The sequence below is a fragment of the Gamsiella multidivaricata genome, assembly GCF_025024155.1.
Source record: "Gamsiella multidivaricata strain RSA 2152 chromosome Unknown BC939scaffold_10, whole genome shotgun sequence".
Classification (NCBI taxonomy): Eukaryota; Fungi; Mortierellomycota; class Mortierellomycetes; order Mortierellales; family Mortierellaceae; genus Gamsiella; species Gamsiella multidivaricata.
Window position 1 is genome coordinate 546,116 of NW_026251718.1, and position 19,146 is coordinate 565,261.

At 49.3% G+C, this 19,146-nt stretch overlaps 4 protein-coding genes across 4 annotated transcripts; 1 reads left to right on the forward strand and 3 right to left on the reverse strand.

Annotated features, from left to right (window-relative positions):
- Window positions 1-114: 114 nt before the first annotated feature.
- BC939DRAFT_441481 (uncharacterized protein) lies at window positions 115-3,694 on the reverse strand. The gene is made up of 4 exons (XM_051554245.1): window positions 2,583-3,694; window positions 1,353-1,946; window positions 615-1,244; window positions 115-455 (listed from the first exon to the last, which is right to left on the reverse strand). The coding sequence occupies exons 1-4, from the start codon at window positions 3,246-3,248 to the stop codon at window positions 339-341; spliced, it is 2,007 nt and encodes a 668-aa protein (XP_051415765.1). The 5' UTR covers window positions 3,249-3,694; the 3' UTR covers window positions 115-338.
- Window positions 3,695-4,650: 956 nt separating this feature from the next.
- BC939DRAFT_393443 (P-loop containing nucleoside triphosphate hydrolase protein) lies at window positions 4,651-7,261 on the reverse strand (the record flags this gene model as incomplete). The annotated part of the gene is made up of 5 exons (XM_051552091.1): window positions 4,651-4,860; window positions 4,964-5,715; window positions 5,843-6,078; window positions 6,169-6,407; window positions 6,521-7,261. The coding sequence occupies 5 exons, from the start codon at window positions 7,259-7,261 to the stop codon at window positions 4,651-4,653; spliced, it is 2,178 nt and encodes a 725-aa protein (XP_051415766.1).
- A 1,896-nt stretch (window positions 7,262-9,157) lies between these two features.
- Window positions 9,158-13,185, forward strand: BC939DRAFT_441485 (fungal-specific transcription factor domain-containing protein). Its single transcript, XM_051554246.1, has 4 exons — window positions 9,158-9,542; window positions 9,721-9,804; window positions 9,906-11,404; window positions 11,497-13,185. Exons 1-4 carry the CDS (start codon window positions 9,490-9,492, stop codon window positions 13,071-13,073), a joined length of 3,213 nt encoding a protein of 1,070 aa, XP_051415767.1. The 5' UTR covers window positions 9,158-9,489; the 3' UTR covers window positions 13,074-13,185.
- Window positions 13,157-18,900, reverse strand: BC939DRAFT_441487 (uncharacterized protein). The gene is made up of 4 exons (XM_051554247.1): window positions 17,344-18,900; window positions 17,020-17,240; window positions 16,326-16,908; window positions 13,157-16,218 (listed from the first exon to the last, which is right to left on the reverse strand). The coding sequence occupies exons 1-4, from the start codon at window positions 18,700-18,702 to the stop codon at window positions 13,270-13,272; spliced, it is 5,112 nt and encodes a 1,703-aa protein (XP_051415768.1). The 5' UTR covers window positions 18,703-18,900; the 3' UTR covers window positions 13,157-13,269.
- Between the last annotated feature and the right edge of the window lie 246 nt (window positions 18,901-19,146).

A 19,146-nucleotide genomic window follows, 5' to 3' on the forward strand; every position in this document is an offset into this window, starting at 1 on the left:
AGGCTGTGCTGAACCTTCGACAAGCGTTAGTGTCGACTCGGATAATCCAATATCGAACACCCTCCCAATCTTCCCATGTCGTTAAAGAATACAACGATAGATTCTGATAGTGTATCTTTTCTTTATTTTCTTTTCTTCTTTATTTTTTCTTTTTGGTCATTCAGTCCGGAACTGATGAGCCAGCTTCACCTCGGAACCCTTTACATTTCGTATTTATCACCCACATTTGAAATAAAGCAACCCCGTCTTTGAAAAGCATGCATTTTTTAACTGGGGGAGGGGGGGGGGTTTGTTGCTATGGTACAGATATTCGTCCCATAAATCCATCCTTCCATTGCCTAATCCCCCTTGCCACCCATGGTCGAATCTTCTGCCAAAGCAGATGTCTGCTTCAGGAGTTCTTCGTCCACTGGCGCGAACTGCAGCAGGCGTACACCACCTTGGACCAGACCGACCTGTAATAAAATAATAATAATAATAATAATAATAATAATAATAATAATAATAATAATAATAATAATAGAAATAGGAGCGATTAGCAAAAGGTAGCATTAATCACAACAAAAAAAATAAAAAATAAAAGCGCCAGGTCAGAAGAGCGCGCGTAAACTTACGGCAATGTACTCGGGGTCGCAGTCGATACGCGAAGGACGAAGACCTTGAATAATCTTCTCCAGTTCAGGATTCAGGCTGTGTGCTGTGACATACTCGCCATGCTGCCAACCATAACCCTCCTCCCCACCTTCTATCACAGAATCTGAGTCTGCATCGGCGCCAGCACCCTGGGGTCTTCCACTGTGCCTCAAAGAATGAACACGGATTGGCACATGATCCATCAAGTTCTCAAAGATCTGGACATAGAGCAGCTGGAACCGTCCGCCACCCATGGCCGCAAAGTTACATGTGTGCTCAAGTTGATGTCTCCAATAGACCTCAGCACCCTGGGCATCCCACTCCTCCTGAGAGATGGAGCGGTCAAGTCGGTTGTTCTGGAGACCCTTGGAGGATTCGTCCTGCAGGAGGAGCGGTAGACGGATATGGGCCATTGTGTTGCTCGACTCCCAGACTACCATTGAGAAATCATTATGAAACCAGCAGAATGATACTTGGTGGTTCGGCAGGATGTTGTCGAGTGTGAAGCGGCCGTAGCATTCACCATGGATCGAGAACAGTCGGATCATGCCATCGTAGTGCAGTTCGAGGATCGTGTTCTGCACTAGATACAGAGCCTCGGTGATTGATGACTAAAGAAAAAACGCGTTTATAAGCAGGAAAATGGATGAGCAATTGCGGTTGATAGTATGGCTTTTGATCTTTGCAGAAGCAAAAGTCCAGGCGCCGGCATATCTTACCTCATCTTTCACTTTGAAATGGCTCACTTTGGCGCCTGTTTTCCAGTTCCAGGTGGTATATCGGCCCTCACCATCAGACGCCACCAGATACGTCCCATTGATGGCACATATAGCCAGGTCCCAAAAGTCCTCTTTATAGAATCCAATCTCCTCCCCAGTCTCGGTTGAGAACAGGCGGATCTCGGACTCCATCTTGTCAATATTGTACCCTAAACCAGCGACGATCTTCTGCTCCTGTAGATGCTCGACCCAGGTGATCTCACCGTGGATCTGGAATCGATGGAGCAGTGTCCTTGTGTTGATGTTCCACAAATGGATGCGGCCATCGTCAGAGCCAGTCAGGACATAGGGCGCCATGATCTGGAGCGTGGTCAACTTTTGATAGTTATCATCAAGCGAGATCACGTCTTGGACTTGACCACGTCGCCAGTTCTTTTGCCGCAGCAGATGTCGCTTGCAAAAGAACTTCCAATTGGGAATATTGGCTGGGAGTGCTCGTGGGATGTCAAAGTAGAACTCGCCCTGGATGAGTTTCAGTGCGATTCGCTTCCAGATCAATTGATCCGAAGTTGCCCAGTAGAGTAGCTTGCATGCCTACGATGCGATGTAGTAGCAGCAATACAGAAAAAAAAATTGATTAGAAGCAGCGGTCTCATGTTCATTTTCGAGTTGACAACAAATACTCTTTGCGCGCCCTTTATCTCATCATCATATCCGTAGAAAGTGCAACGCGGAAAGAATGTGGAAGGACGGGGGGTTTGTTTGTTTGTACAAGACCACAATGGTGACACGAAGGAACGAGGGAGAAGGGTATATCTTCAGAAAATGGCAAAATGCGGGGTAATTGAGGGTTCCCAGGCGTAAATCCCATATGGCAAATCGCCTCCGTCATGCCTATGAGCTTCCCCGCGTTTTTCTTGGTAACCTTTTTTTTTTTTTTTTTTTTTCAAGGTCCTTTGTGAAGATATAAAAAAAAAAAACAAAAAAAATTGTTATTCAGAACCATAATCATGATCATGATACGTAAAGACAATGAAAGAACGGGATAACCCCTACGTCGAACAATAGAACCCGGTAGCCTTATTCAGTAGCCATCATCGAACCACAACATGAGGACGGGCGATGCTTAGAACGAGAGGCAGATACTGCCGCAAAGTACAGGCCCTCGCATTAGCATCGTACAGCACAGTCGTCAACATGTCAATAAAAGAATAAAAGAAAGAACCTTACCAATTGACAATGGTAAATGTCCTGAAGTGACAGATGGCCAAAGATCGAGTATCGAATGTCGTAGGGCATCAATAAATTCTCGAGCCTGGCTTTGGCCTCCATGTCTTGATGGACGGCATGGGATTGCGCTTGCACCGCAGACACATCGCTATGTGTGTCCAGCTTGACGACCTTCTTCTGGGATCCAATAACTGAAATGGACTCGTGCTCCACGCTGGCAGTATGGGCATCCGCTGCTGTTGCTTGGGACAATGCATCTTCGCAATAGTCCTGCGGAGCCCGCTGCTGCGGTCGTGCCTGAGTAAAATTTGATTTCTGGTCGTTTTGGCGGCGAAGCGTGGAATAGGGCACAGGATTGTCTGAGACGGTCTGCCGGATTTCCTGTCTAAGATGGTGGTGGTTGTGGGATTCGAGATGGGCATGAGAGTCAGGGGTGACAGTGCTGATAGAGAGGTCAACAATGCTGCCTTCCTTTAACAAGGCATCAGGCGTATTAAGATGGTCGATTGGCAGCTGAGCGAGAGCTGACGAGGAGCCATGGCTGTTGTTGGTGTTGTGGGTATTGGCGGTGGAGTGAAAGGAATGAGAGAGCAGTCGAAGCGGTGCCGAGGCAAGACTGTAGGATCTCGACACCTTCGATTCACCCTCAGGCTCCTGGCGAGTCATTGGTAAAGCGACGATGCGAACGATGTAAGGAAAGAATTTAGGAGGGGAGGAAGAGAATGGAGGTGTGTGCGATGAAAGATTGCGGAAGAAGAGATTCAACTGGGGGTCAAGGGTATATGGCGAGAAGGGCTATTATGAGTATAATGAATTAGCGTGTTTAGTGTTGAATGAAGAAAGTGGGAATGAGGGAAGGAGTGCGATCGAAAGTGGGGAAGGGCGGGGAAATGGCGGGGGGAGACCAACATATGAGTTCTTATGGTACACCTCGAGTCGTAGCGAGGTCAACACATGAAGGTCTATACGACTGAACGGGAGAAGGATGTCGACGATTAAGCCCTATGGGATTGGGGTTACGTTGTGGAATCAGCAGGGAAGGACGGGAAAAGGGGACTACAGAGATGAATGACGGCGATGAAGGTGGAGTTGTCGGTGTGGATGAACAAGAGTGTGCTTTATTCCTTTGTTTGTTGTATTCAATTGACAGACTATTAAATAAAAATAAAGTTCAATTGGACTTTCTTCAAGCTTTGACTACACACCAGGCACAGGAACTTCGGCGATGGTCCCACTGCGTTCCCAGTGGGGCGACATACCGCTCCTCCATCTCCTGGCCTACTTGCGCCTGTCAATAAACAAACTGTCCCCTGCTCGACTATCGTGTTGTTAACGCTGTACACCTAGAAATATATCAAGTAGAGAGAACTCTGCTGTAGAAAGAACATGGAGCCATCACCCAGAAAAACTGATCTTCCCAAGGACACAGTGCAATATGAAGACCACATAGTGAACTGGCTTTACGCCCACAAAAACCTTCGGTGGCTACGACATTTACGGCAACCATGTGGATGCCGGGTAATGCTGATAGTAAGGGAATTCACTCTTCTTTCCGCGGGTGAGTTTGAGTTTCTGATCCAGTGAGCTTCTCGGGATGGAGCTGCAATTCCAGCCAACCAGAGTCGAGTCAACGTTGCACAAGCAACTTTTCATCCCCGAACTTGTCCGAATGTACAAAATAAAAAGACGCGTCGACAGTACGCTGTTGCTGAGAGGATTAGCAGGAAATGGTACTACGAGACATATGAGATATGTGAACAAGATGATACTTCTCTTCATTCTTCCGCTTGGCTCAACAATTGCACTGACGAAAAATAATTGAAGCCTCTGGGATCTTATCAGAGATGGAGCCAGGGCGTATCATAATGGTGTCCATGATAATTGTTTACGCACCAAGATTTGTCTCCATCTCGCCGCAATCAAAGTGCCCGTGCTCCAGACTACCATCGTCGTAGAGAGAAACGCGTGCTTCTGACAACTCTTTAACAACATATTCAACCTTAGGACGACCTTTTATTTTTTTTACTGGGTCCTCACTCCGAAGAATTGGGTCATATTAGACTCATGCCTATAGTCCTTTTGCAAGAACGTATTCTTTGTACTCCTTGATGCCCTCGCCTTGGAACTTCTTGAGACTGCCTCCCTCACACACCCAGAGTTCATTGCATACCGACTTGATGAAGCGCTCGTCGTGAGAGACGATCACGACTCCTCCCTTGAACTGCCCCAGTGCACTTGTGAGGGCGTCGATAGAGTCCATGTCCAAGTGATTAGTAGGCTAGACAACAGCAAAAAGCAACAGTAATGTTAGTCATAGATGTAAATGCGATGTTGAATGAGCCATTCAGCACAACATCGAAGAAAGCGTGCATTAGACATACCTCATCAAGAATCAGGAAATGAGGGTTCTGAAGTCCAAGGCAAGCAAATGCCACTCTCGACTTTTGGCCTCCAGACAGCGTGGCGATTTGCTGTAATCCGACCATGCCGGTGATACCGAAAGATCCAAGCTGGCGACGGTATTCTTCTTCGCTCTTTCCAGGCCAGGTCTTGGCCATAAACTCGACAGATGTGAGATTGACATCCAGCTGGTCTACGTGGTGCTGACTGAAGAGCGCGAAACGAAGGCGTCCATGGCGATGGACCATACCCTTTTGTGGCTCCAGCTTTCCAGTCAAGAGCTTCAGCATAGTAGTCTTACCGGCTCCGTTTGGTCCAACAACAGCGATACGAGAGTCCATCTGCATGTCGAGATAAATATGCTCCAGAATGTTATTTCCGGGTGTGTATCCAAAGGTGCAATCAGTCATTTGCAGAATTGGTGGTCCAAGCTTCTCCGGATCTGGGAACTTGAAGAAAATCGAATTCTCTACTTCTGGTGGCTCCAATTCAGGAAGTTTCTCCAGAATCTTGATCTTCATTTGTGCCTGGGCTGCTCTGTTGGCGTTATATCTCCAGCGATCAATAAATGCCTGCAGGTGAGCGCGGTACTGGATTTGATTCTCATACTCGCGAAGTTGGCTCTTGTGACGCTCCGCCTTTGTTGTGTCGAACTGAGTAAAGTTGCCTTTGTAGTAATCCAGTTTCTCGGAATGCTGGTGCAAAATGTCGGTCGCCACTTCATCCAGGAACTCTGTGGAGATAATAAACGGCAAGCAAATATAAACATTTAGCAAGGTATATCTGATTCAATTGAGTAATCTAATGTACTAAAACGAAAAAAAAAAAAAAAAAAAAAAAAAAAAGGAAAAAATGCTTACCTCTGTCGTGAGAAACGACAAGCAGGGTATTGGGCCATGTCTTGAGATAGTTTTCGAGCCAAATGACTGCAGGGATATCTAACATGTTTGTGGGCTCGTCCAGAAGTAGCAAGTCGGGCTTGTTGAAGAGCGCACGAGCCAGTGCCAAACGCATGCGCCATCCTCCTGAGAAACTCCTTGTAGGTGAATGGTGTCTGTCGGGGGTGAATCCGAGACCGGAGAGAATCGACGCGGCACTGTTACATGAAAAAGGGCAATGAGTGAGCATTTTGTTCAAGTCCAAGATTGTCAAGGACTCGAAAACAAACAACATTTCGCTGGCTTACCGCGATTCTGCCTTATCGGACTCGATGGCCTCCAACTTGCCGTACACTTCCTTAAGATCCGCCAAGGCCTTTTCACGGTCGTTCTCAAACTCCTCTTTAGATCGTGGGTCGCCCTCAGGCAGACCTTTCTCCATTTCCTGAGTGAGGGCGTTCAGGCGCTTCTCCTCTGCCAACAAATGCTCACGCCACTGATCGGCTGCCAAGACGGCCTGCATCGCCTCGGTATCATTTCCAACCATCTATCAGATCCGCGATGAAGAAAAGAATAATCCAAACAATGTTAATATACACTGTTGCATCATGGAAAATCCTTGGCAGCGAATATCAAAGCAAACGAAATGACATCCTTTACCTCCTGTTCGACATGGAGGATACTAATATGAGTCGGAACATTGAGCTCACGTTTGGATAGTGTTCGCAGAAGAGTCGACTTTCCGATACCGTTACGACCGACCAGACCATAGCGACGTCCAAATGCCAAAGTTAGGTTGGCATTCGTCAGAATGCGCTTTCCAGCAAAAGAAATGTCGAAGTTCTCCAGCTTGACGTCCTTGAGTTTTCCTTTTGTTGAAGTGTAATCCAGAATCGGGTTGACAGCCATATAGTCGACCTCGTCCTTCTTGTCCAACAATTTACTGGCCGCGTATTCGACACGTGCCGTGCGCTTGGCCATCTTGGCTGCGATCTTGGCCTCTGCCTTCTCCAGTTTCTTAGTATCTACCTGGGACAGGATCTTACGGCCAGACAGCGCCTCGAGATCCACCGAGCGCGCTCCGATCTTTCCTGTAGCCGAAACGGAATCCTGACTCAGCATGTGCACGGGCTTCTCCAAGAGCCTTGAAAGACCATCCGATCCAACACTCTGGCTCGTGTGTCGTTCCTTAGCCTGTGACTCGAAAAGCGTCTGGAAGCGGCTGCAAAGCTTGTCAATAGCCTTGGGCTCGCCGCCGGCATCCTCCAACAGGGGACGGACGAATTCTGAGATAGCGTCCTCCTCGTCACCCAAACTTGAGTTCTCGTCCAGGTATCCAACAATGTAGTCGACGATGGCGTCATCCGCATCAGGCACACATTCGCGCACCATGCGCGACATCTCGTCCTTGCTGAGAGTGGTTGCAACCATGATAGGAACCAGATGGGATGGTCGAAAGAGGTAGGGGTAGCGAAGTGAAGAGGAATGATAACAGATTCAAAACTGTGTTGTTTTGTGCCACTGATCACGTGGTTTGGCTGCTCCAGTTGATCCCCTCTATCCAAAGGGTCCAAGGATCATTTGAGTGCTCTGAGTTTATTCCGCACGCGTCCCGGGCCTTTTGGTCATATTGCCTTTGATAATCCTGCTAGTGCCTCTGCAATAGAAACTCTTATTATTCAGCTTGACGCAATGCATGCCTGCTTTAGTCCCTAAAAATCATAGGATTCAATTTAAAAAGCAAATGGGGGTATCCTCTGAAGGCATTGGGGACTCCTTATGCGTAACTTCGAGAGCTTCTCGTTATGGGAAGGAAGCTGAACTTGAGGGCCCTTTTTGTAACTCAGTGAAGAATCCTTGATATATTGAGGAAGCTGAACAACCCGACAAAAAAAATAGATATGCCGCACTGTTTTTAATTGAGATACCACACATGATACGCTACATGATATGTGAGGCATCTAAGTAAAGATATGGCAAAGCAGATGTGCTTCTCGTCGATATGAGGAAAGTTAGGACTCATAACGGGCATTCCTGAACTGTGCCTGAGGTGCCCAATCGTTTTTTGGGTACTTAAACTGGTCAGCCCATTTGATGTTGATCTCAGGGTTAACTTGTGTCCACGAGTTGATAACCAGTCTGTAGTTGGCACCCGAAGGATTTGTAATCGCAATGTCGGAGAAGTTCAACGCGATGTTCACGTCCACAGATCAGGTAATAGAATTCTTCCGCCGCTCAATCGAGCACCGTGCCAATCCTCAAAGGTGTCAAAGGGAAGGTCGATCGATACCAGGCGCTACTGATTCTTACTCCAGACATTCGTCCATCTAATCCGGTTGTTCAGCCCCGTAAGCTCAATATCGATTTCTGACTTCCCATTGGCGATCAAGAAGAGTGCTGTGACCTGGCCGGCCACGATAGAAGCAATCATGTCGACTGAATAGTGGCCGTAGGTCAAATCCTCCTTTCTGTAAATAGGCTCTCTACACGAGTAGGGTTTCCGATCAGTCCGTGCCGATGGTGATACCGTGCCGTACCTGCCCTGGTGAATTCGAGTACTCCCAAAAAGAGCACCCCCCCCCCCCCCCCCCCCATCTATAGATCACATCCAACATATGAGATCGCCGGGATAGCGACTCGAGGAAACGGGAAGGAAGATTCCAATGCAATGTAGTACCTATCTGGTGCGTAAATATCTGCGACGATAAAGCTGCCATGATCATCCAGACCATTCATGGATTCATGATATGTTCAAATGGTATTGGAATTCAGTTGGAAAGAGGGGATTATTTTTTCCTCTCCTGTGTTGATGCTGTATGGAAATAGCTGCAAACGTGGGGAAAGAGTTCGAGGGACGAATGAGATGTTCCTGACATGTTTAAATCAGCCTTTTAAAAAGGTGGGGAACAGGTTGGAATGCCACCGCCCTGCCGGAGCAAAAGAGAGCACGAAGCATACGCGTGAGATGAGCCCTGATCCTTGAGCATGGGGGCTGCGCGATCTGTTGCCCAACAGGCCAGGCTGTGCGGGAAATATGCTGGATGCTGACTGGCACACAAAACTATCGCTGGTAATTGGCCACAAACTGTATTAAAAGACGCTATTCTCAAAAACGAATGAACACATCTTTGGTTCCCGGGCCATGTCTGCGTGGCTGGCTGGCAGCTTATCCAATTGCTCTGTAAGTCCATTTGTTCGTTCTCTTGCTTCGCTCTCGCTATTTGCGGCGTGTTTGTGTGTGCTCTCAATTGCTGCTGCGCTGGTCGCATTTTTGTATTTTCTTTCCTTTTCCGGACCCCTGTCGCTCGCTTGCCTGTGATTGCGAGAAGAGAGAGGGGTTCATCCCCAAAGTTCTGATCTCTCTCCATCCCATCCTTAACATCGCACACCTCAACACTCCACGCCTCCTGCACCTTAATCCCTCCCTGTGCCTGTACCGGTACCTGTCCCTCCTTGGTTCTCTTTCCCGCCCTTGAATGGCTCCCTCGCCCCCTACACTCTCAGCAACCCGTCCTCCCCAACCCAACAGCTGCCTAGCATCCTCCTTCTCGCCTCTACCATACTCTCGTCTCGCTACTTTTCACATCTAACATCCACGCAAAAACTGATTCAGTACATATCACTTCTCCATGACATCACAGGAGCAGCTCGATGCGAAGAGACGAAGGGTCTCCAGGGCATGGTAAGGACCTTGCTTTCTCCCTTGGTCTATGCCGACCAGCCCATAACTCAGTGGCGGTCTTGATCTGTAGATCTCTCTTCGTCCTTGCTTCTCTGCCTATTGTCCTGTGTAGCTCCCTCGCGGCTACCATCATACCATCTAATCCTGACTGCATCATTCTTTTATTTTTTATTGATAGCGACACCTGCAGAAGGAAAAAAGTTCGTTGCGACGGCGTACAACCCTCCTGCACCAACTGCACAACCTTTGGCTTCCAATGCACGTAAGTCGAGCTTCTTGAATATGTGAGAGTATATGTGAGCCTTCATAGGAAAATGACAGAGCATACTGACTCGCTCTATCTCATCTCTGCGGCTATTGCAGATTCAATGACTCTGCCAAGAAAAGGGGTCCTCCCAAGGGATACATTGAGGCCTTGGAGAACAGGCTACATAGGATGGAGAATCTCCTTGGAGGTCTCGTGCAGGGAGGTGGTGATCGTGTCAAGGTAGACCTTGACAACTGGCATGAGGAGCACGAGGACGACCTGGACGTCCTAGACTCGGCCAGCTGGTCCCCACACTCGCCTGATACTCCAACTGTAAAGGTTGGTTATCACAAGCAGAGCATCGACTCGAACCTGTCAACAGGAACTGCAGCATCCATGAGACCTATCACCAGCAATCAAGTGTGCCGCTCGCCCGATGCAGAAGATAAATTTAAAGAAGAGGACGAAGAGGGGGTTATGGAATACGACCGGGATGCGAGAGCCAAAATCAATGCGCTATCCGACAGAATGGACTCAATGTCGTTGGACAACGGAGGATTCATCCGCTATCTCGGCAACAGTTCTGGGATCGACCTGCTACAAAGAAGTCAGCTTCTCAGGAGCGGATATCTATTGGTACCCATCAAAGTGAGAGACCATCAAGAGTGGCTGACAGAACGAGAATCGGCCGTGGCGAATCTGGCGTCCGAGATGCCATTGCCACCTAGGGATCTGGCTGAACATCTGATTAAATGCTACTGGACCTATGTGCACCCACACATCCCTATCGTTCACAAGTCGACCTTCATGAAGCAATATCAAAACCCTGACCCTGGAAAGCGCCCGCCCATCGTGCTACTTACTGCCATGTTTTCGATAGCATCTCGCTTTTCGGATCATCCCGAGATTATTGGACATGGGCACGATCCCGAGGGGTTCGGCGATGAGTATTTCGATAGGGCCAAGCGTTTGGTGGATCTGGAATATGAGCTACCCAGACAGTCGTCGATTCAGGCGCTACTGCTCATGACTGCCTACCGTTTTACGAGCGCCAAGTCCGGAGGTCGTGTGTGGGTGATGTTGGGTATGGCTACAAGGATGGCACAGGACATGGGTATGCACCGCAACTCAGCGCGCTGGCACTTGCCACCACTGGAGACGGAGATCCGCAAGCGACTATGGTGGGCCTTGTACCAGATGGACCGATGGGTTAGCGCCTCGATGGGACGGCCCATGTCGATCGATGATAACGACTGCGATGTGGATTTCCCTTCAGCGCTCGAGGAGGACTGGGCAGAACTTGAGGGCGGCAGCCCGGCGACAACGACGCTGGACAATGGCGAAAGACCCAAGGAGGAAACGTCGTTCTCGCTGGATTATTTTGTGGAAATGATCAAGTTGTCGCAGATCCTGGGACAGGTCTTGAAGCGGATCTATGGTGCAACGACCAGGAACCATGGTCCGCTCCAGATCAGTTCGACGGCTGCGGAACTCGATACAACGCTCACCAATTGGCTGCTTGCCCTGCCGTCAGATCTAAAATATGATCACCGAACGATGGCGAATAGTGGGGCCAAGATCAATCGGTGGGTCGCTTCCATCCACAGCGCATACTGTAAGTCCTTTTAGATATTTTGAAAATGATGGCATTCGCATGGCCGCTAACCAAGTACGTTCGCTGCTGCTGCTTTTGATCCTGTTGACTAGACACGGTGCTGATCTTGCTGCACCGCCCCTACATGACCCCCACGTCGCTCACGCAGACGAAACTGTCCGAATCCTTGCCCTCGCTGAACATTGCAGTCTCGGCAGCCAACTCGATCACATACCTCTTGGGAAAGCTGGATGAAGACGACAATCTCCGATACACATGGCATGTTACGACGTACGAGGTCTTTACCTCGTCTATGATCCACTTGACCAACTCGGCGTCAGTAAATATCCGACTGCAGACGCAGGCTCGGAATAATCTCATCAAAAACATCTCGTATATGAAGAAGCTAGGCCGCCGCTGGTTCCACAGCGCAAAGTTCTCTCTGATCTTGGAAGACCTCATGTGCGCGCATCTAAACTTTGATGCCTACCAAACCGAAGGCCGGTCCATGGAAGCGGTCCCGATAGCTAAAGTCGGGGAGTTCGACATAACCTATCCGATCATACTTCGTGACCAGAGCCATCCTTCAGGAGGATCCTTGCTATTTGCCCCAAAGGCCTCCACATCAGCACAGACGCCTCCCTCGGCCTCGACCACGCCCGGCTCCTCGCCTTCGATGGCTATGGTTCACCATCCGGATGCACAGGATACTAGCAGCAACAAGCTCGACGGCAGTGGATCCGACACTCCATCTGCAGCTTTGAACGATTCTACGGTCACGCCAGCTCTGACATCTAGAGGAGGACAATCTGCGGCCAATATTAATGCCGCGCAGACTGCAGTTTCTCGATCGATAAAGAAGAGCCGAAAGCCAAGCTCTCAGCGGAACTCTCTTCTGTTCCACTCCAATCCATCCTCACCCATCTCAACATCATCAAGCAGCAGTAGTACACTTCCAGCACCATCAACGCCGTCCTCTTCGTCCTCGGATCAGTCCTCGCTATTCTTGTTCTCGTCCCTCTCGACGCCGGGCATGTTTGCGCAGGGCCAGGCTTTTATGGACTATGAGCAAATGATGACCCAGCAACAGCTGCAGTTGCACCAGTTTCAATCGCAGGATCCACAACAGTTACAACAGCAATCATTTTCAGCGACACCGCTGCTTTCGTCTCCGTTTGCGCTTCAGTTCAAGGGTCCTGCTACCAGTGGACAGGGACAGCAGCCTTCTTTGCTTCCAGTAGCAAATGCCATGCCGAGCCAACACCAGGATCAACAGCGGCAACAAGGACAGCAATACATGCAGTTCCAACAGCAGGCCCTAGGTGAACAAAATTTACCTCAGCAGCTTCCTCCTCAATCACAGAATGGTAGCTTCGGCTACATGAATACGGGTGTGTCGACCATGGACTCGATAAGCAATAGCAACAACAACGCATTCGGCTTTCTTAACAATAATAACGGGAACAGTAACAGTGCAATACCCTCTGGCGGACAGGGAGATTACTCCAACTTATCGCTTTTTCCTCCACAACAGCAGCAGTCGCAGCAGCAAGATTTTGCTGTGGGTGTTCAAAATCCAAACACCGTCGCAACCGCGGCGGTCCCGAATCCGTTCTTTGGAATACCTAACACGATCGATTGGGACGAATGGAACCAATACATTGCCAGCTCAGGATTGCAAAAGTTCTAATACAAGCATTGCACATGTACCATAGTCGATATAGCATACCGTAATGGAGATAAAATGTTTGGATATTTATTATTTGATACAAGCGTTGAAAGCGAAAAAAAAAAAAAAAAAATATTGTACAAACAAGTGAGCGTGTTCAAGACGATCTACGGAGAAAATACGAAAACAAAAACCATACAAAACCAAACGGACCTCTTCAGAAATGCCCTCCTTCCTCATCTTCCTCATCTTCCTCGTCCTGCAGGCGAACAATCTTGATAAAGTTCCCGAATCCCACGATAATATCCTTCATTTCCGGCTCCTTTCCTTGATCGCCAGATTCATCTCCACGTTGCGATAAACCCGGTTGCTGCTGCATATTCGTTCGTCTCGAAAGGGCGTGTATGAGCCTGGTTTCCACAAATGGTAGCAAGAGGTCCTCGGCGTTCTCCAGCCCATCCTGCTGCTGACTGTCCATCCGACTGTCGCCCCAGTATCCTGCCTTCCCAGACTGGGTTGGAAACAGAGTGTGTCCAGACAATTGCTGAGGTTGCGGCTGGCTGGCCATGGCGAGTCCTGCAGTGTACATGTACCCTCGCTGGCCAGGCATATGTTGCGTAAACGATCCAGGCTTCCGCTGCAGTTTTGGGCGCATTACTTCATGACCCGCCAAGCTTGACGGATTCTGGGCCACTGGAATTGGAACTGCTATGGCAGATCCGTTCGAGTTGATAATAATCGATCCTGACTCGCTCAAAGTTTGATCCGAGCCCTGTGGTGCGAGACGACGGTTCCGGGTTGGCTGGTGAGGCTGAAGGTCGACTGCTCTGACTGTCAAGTCTAGACCCCACACTCCAGGATTTCTGAAGATACATTGGTAGAGGTCTGCCTCCCAGAGTTCCCAGCCTCGTTTCATTGGACCGCTACTTGTAACCGCTTGATCGTGAGACGTCGCTGGATATGTCAACCCATGAGAGTCGCTCTTTCTCCTACTTCTGATGACATTGGAGGCGGGGCCCATGACATCTAAAATAGAGGCATGGGACTGCTTAGGAACGCCCCCATGTTCGCTGGCGAGTGTTGTCGTAGACTCTGTTCGGCGTACACCATATAAACAAGAGTTGCTGACAGTCATGCTTTTGCCACCTCGCTGCTTCATGAATCCCACGAGCCTCGGTGCGGGTAAAGACGAGCTTAATGTGCCCAGAAAATTCGCGTTTCCAACACCATTAAGATTGTTGACCCAAGGTTCTCCTGGTCCGAACGATCTTGAGTGTCGCAAACGGCCCGGTCGTTCCTGGTTGTTTAGTGATATTTGAGGGATAGCTTGCGTATCACGGGATTCACTGACTCGCCTTCCACTGGGATCGGTTTTCTGTCGCGAAGAATGGTCCAGCGGCGTTGACATGCACATCAGTCCCTCCCACTCCACAATCCATACCATGACCGTCTCATCCGTGCTACTGGAAATAACCAACCAGACGCGAGGAGCAGGTTCTCCGGTTAGGCCGTCCTCGAGCTCCAGCGCATGGAAACAGAGCTTTGTAATGGCGCCTTGGTGGGAAGGTTGGTGATTATCTGCCTGTGAATGCCTCCTATCCAAATATCTCGTTGTGTTTGATCCGGCCGACCTAGCACTCGCAAGCAGTCCACGGGACAACGTCCAAATAAGATTTCCTTGCTCAAGATCCCACACATTGATTGCACCATTCGAGTACCCGGTAGCAACCATGGGCACCTCTGCGTCCCATGACAACACTGATATGCCGATTCCTTGTCCAAGTCCAGTATTGCTCCATAATAATGTCCAGGCGTCATGGTGCGAACCAGGGCTGGCGATGCTCCAACACTGTATACTCCCATCCTTACCAGCAACCACCAGATACGTCCTGCATCTCAAGCCCAGCTCCTGCCTGATTTTCAGATCTAATTCTATAATTCCTAGCTTCGATATTCCGCCTCGTACCTTCGAATCGATGATACATCGACCTTCGCCTGTGAGGAGATTCCAGTTCCATATTTGGCCATCGCGGTAACCTACTAGTAGCGAGGTATTGGGTCCCGATGATGATACTGTATCCTTGGTCACTGAAGACTCCCAGAAACAAACACTGCTTGCCCTCAGTTTCGAAACATCCGTGGTTGACTCTGTCCTCCGCACCAGTTCCCTTTCTGAACTCAATATAGGCGCTGACCACGAAGCGCAGGACGAGTGTGAAATGGTTTTCAATCCCCAGACGTGAACATCTCCATCTCCAAAGCCTGCAACAACAAAGTTGCCGAGAGGGTCCAGCTTTAGAAGTTTCGCTAGTCGACTTTTCGAGTTCCTGGACGAAGATCTGTCCCCTCGAGCTCTTTCTTCCAGTCGCGCGAGCGGTATGTCCTGTCCACTACCAGCCTCCCCACTCCATAGCAGAATCGACCCGTCCATGCTTGATGACAATATGAGCCCTCCATCTGCCGAAATATCCATTTGGTCGATATCGGTTTTGTGGCCATTCTGGAATAAGGTTTCAACAGCTCCTGGTAGTGGCGTGCAAGGTCCTGCATCCTGACCCAACTCCCGTGCCTCCTGCGCCAGTAGCTCTTCCATCATCAGTTTGCGCTTGGATTGATAATCGCCGGGTAATACAATAAACGGGAACCTCCACTGTAAGTCGACCAATAGCTTGCGTTGAGGGCTCAGCAAGTAAGAAAGCAGTAGTAGAATCGCGGCCGCCAAAATGATCGACGGGATCACAAACACACGGACAAGCCAGACAGCGAACAAGCAGATGAAAACCAAGGCGTCGCGTACAAGTTTGAATGGTCGACGTGGATCTAGCTGCCCCTCTGCAACCACCGATGAATCAAACCCTACGCCTCCCTGCAAGCTTGAGGTACTGCCTTGATCAGGTTCGCAATCGTCAATCTCCGTAAGATCTGGCAAGCCGTCACAAGTCGCATAGTGACTCTCGCTCGAAGGCTTTAGCAGAGTCACGACAACAGGCGTTTCGATTTCCAGGTATCCTCCTGTGTGGCCTGGATCTACTAACGACCAAAACTCTGATGCAGTGTCTTTCTGTATGATGTTCCAATATGATACAATGACAGGCTCCTGATTCCCAACAATAGATTGATTGGTAGTGCCGTAAATATAACCGAGGTATGCCATAACTCCAACCATCTATATCCAGCCCGCGATGTAATAACAACCATTTTGTCAGTGTAAATAATCCGCACAATTCAACATCCCATCCAAGTATTTGTATAAAATTGCCATCGATCACTTACGATAATGGAGGTGAAGATGCGGCCTTTTGGGTTCTTTTTGGTGCGCTTCTCTCTCGATCCTGTCTCTTCATCACTGTAATGCGAATGCGTACTGTCATTTCTCCTGTGTCGAGTTCGCTCGTCCTCGTAAGAGGATAGTCCGCTAGCTGCATATGCTCCTTCGAATCTTAACATCTCTATTCCGCTAGCCATGAGCCCACTCTTTGCAGATGGATGCCGCGGGCCGAAAGGGTGACGCGGATATGGTGCTGCTGGTCGAGCACCCAGGTCAGAGAGTTCCAAGCGCCGGATGTCGATAGAGATTACGGTAATGAAGAATGTCATTTGCAGAAGATAGTCCATGGTAACGGCAGCAATGGCGAACGTACAAAACTCCTGTACAGCCGGGATTGTTGTCATAGCACCGATCACAAGCAGGCAGAGCTCCGCCACCAAAGTCAGCGTGATGGAGACACCGACTGTGCCAAGCCCACGACCTACTCGTTCCCTAACAGGCAGATCCATTGATGTTTCCACGACGGCGTGCACCAAAATGTTGATATTCTCGACACCTACAACGATGATCATGAACGGCAATATCTCCCTATGTGAACAAAAACACGAGTGACGCTATAGTTAGTTGGAAGTACCATGATGGAGGTAGGACAAACAAACTGAATCGCTCATATAATTGAATAGCGGCAGAAGGGCTTACCAAGGCATGAGTGTCAATGTCACTCCAAAAACAGAACAAAGACCAATCGACATAAGCAATGATACAAAGACCGTGGTGACAGCTGCAAAGCCAAGACCGTACTTTGACTTGACCAGATCGACCCTTCCGACAGAAAGCGAGATGTATAAGAACATTACAAAGTAGGCCATTCCCAGAAGCCAGTATTCTGCAGAGATGTTTGTACGGGGCTGAGAGCTCGCCTATGTTCCCGCGAAGTATCGATAGAGAACAGTCTGGTGTTAGGGTGAGGAAGGAAACAAACACAAATGATAATTAATATTCAGAAGCCGGTATCAAGCCTACCTCGGAGACAAGGCGTCTTGATACACGCTGGGATACGTCTGGACCAGGAACCACTCTGAACATAAACGAGGGATGGGACGCCGCCTCTGCAGCTCCGTCGACTTCATTGGCATCTGCATTCCGCTCTCCATCCATAATGGTTGATCCGGTCGATACCATACCATCGGTTGCAATTGAAAACGATCCATGCGACCCTGAGTTAGTACTAGGTGGGTCCTGCTGCGATCGCTCCGCCTGCAGATCAGCCATTAGCTTGTCGAAGACCAGGCGCCATACTCTCCTCACATCCAATCCGTCCTTTGTCGAGCTCTCGGTATCCTCTGCTGAACGGCCGTTATGGTGCTTTTTACCATCCTTTTGCGCATCTCCTCCCAGGTCTCCTCGCAGGAAATATGCGATAACCATGGACGTTGGCCGTGGTTCCTGTGCTGCTTCTCCATCAAAATTAGCACTCCCGAACAAAAATGAAGGCAATACGTCAGTTCGATTATCACGACCCTCATGATTGTACTCAGTATAAGGTCGGGGAGAGTGCACCAAGCAACTGCGTTGATCGGCTCGGTATTCGGCGCTATCGCCCTCACTCTGTCCGTCCATTGGATTCGAAGATGCCAGGATACAGATGTTCTTGATGGAGACTAGCCGTGGGATTTTATGCTGATCCTTATGATATCCCGCACTTCTGTCGACGCCGACATGCATTACATCATCTGCGTTGTAATCTACAGTGATGGCTTCGATACGTTGCCGGATCTGCGTGGCGAATTCGAACAAATCGAGTCCAAAAAGTGAAGTTGTCGTTGAGGTTTTGTCTTTGGTAGTATTCTCCGATAAAGCCTCAGATGTGTCCAAACTGGCGGACAGATTGGTTGCGTTGATGATAACTGGCGCTATAAAGTGTAATGGATCGGCAAAAGGGAGGTTCCGGCTGAAAAAATCTGGGTCCTGTGTCCATGTCGGGGCAATAACCTTGTGGGTCCAGAACGTATCCAAGTCGCCTTCGTGGTCATGACGCCGACGCCGGCGTTGTGCAATTGACGTTCCTTGATACTCTACGGCTGGCCATGAAGATAACGAGAGATTGTGACTGGAGGGTGATGTCGAGGCAGACCTTTGACGGGCATAGGTTGAGGAGTTGTAGGAGGTGATAATGCCCGGGTACGATATCATGCCAACAAAGACAATAACAAGGACCATGACCGTTGCTTGATTGGACGCACACAACCGTCCATGGTGATAAAAGGTCTGGGCAAGGGCGTCGTTGTAGCGGCGCAGGGTGGGATTAGTCTGAAGGGAAAACGTTGCAGCCAAGAAGGCAGCGAGCTGAGCAATGCCCGGTATCCGTGACAGGGTCGACATGGGTCGTTTCAGGTGTGTTTTCAGTGGTCAGAGGTTTGACGAAGCGAAGTGTGCAGTGCGGGGAGATGAGGTGCACATCAGCGTGGAGATGTGAATCTGGGGCCGGGACCCACGAGAAAGCTCGAGTGGAGTAAAGTACACCTGACGGACTATGCCAGCGGAGGGAAAAGGCAAGGGAAGATACAACGAACAAATAGGTGTGGACGGTATCATCAGGGCTCAAGGCGGCTGTTCGCCCCAGCACTGACCCTTAATGGAATGGATTCAGATAAGGAACAGGTTTCATAGCCGCGAGAACGTTTAGCAGCCATGTAACATCTTTCTCGAACGTGTACCGAGAGAGTGGAACGCGCACAACCACAAATTTCAATGGCACGACGTGTCGCTGCCGATATTCGAGGAGTATGGTAAACCGGTCGCCAGTTGTATCCATGGTCATGAGTA

Bases quoted from the DNA above. Each gene is read 5' to 3' on its own strand.
- BC939DRAFT_441481 (XM_051554245.1), bottom strand. From the start codon at position 3,248: ATGACTCGCCAGGAGCCTGAGGGTGAATCGAAGGTGTCGAGATCCTAC. The intron at 1,947-2,582 runs GTAAGGTTCTTT...ATCGCATCGTAG, and splicing joins ACATTTACCATTGTCAATTG to GCATGCAAGCTACTCTACTG. The intron at 1,245-1,352 runs GTAAGATATGCC...TTTTTTCTTTAG, and splicing joins ATTTCAAAGTGAAAGATGAG to TCATCAATCACCGAGGCTCT.
- BC939DRAFT_441485 (XM_051554246.1), top strand. From the start codon at position 9,490: ATGACATCACAGGAGCAGCTCGATGCGAAGAGACGAAGGGTCTCCAGG. The intron at 9,543-9,720 runs GTAAGGACCTTG...TTTTATTGATAG, and splicing joins CGAAGGGTCTCCAGGGCATG to CGACACCTGCAGAAGGAAAA. The intron at 11,405-11,496 runs GTAAGTCCTTTT...CCTGTTGACTAG, and splicing joins TTCCATCCACAGCGCATACT to ACACGGTGCTGATCTTGCTG.
- BC939DRAFT_441487 (XM_051554247.1), bottom strand. From the start codon at position 18,702: ATGTCGACCCTGTCACGGATACCGGGCATTGCTCAGCTCGCTGCCTTC. The intron at 16,909-17,019 runs GTAAGCCCTTCT...TTGTTCACATAG, and splicing joins ACATTGACACTCATGCCTTG to GGAGATATTGCCGTTCATGA. The intron at 16,219-16,325 runs GTAAGTGATCGA...GGCTGGATATAG, and splicing joins GCATCTTCACCTCCATTATC to ATGGTTGGAGTTATGGCATA.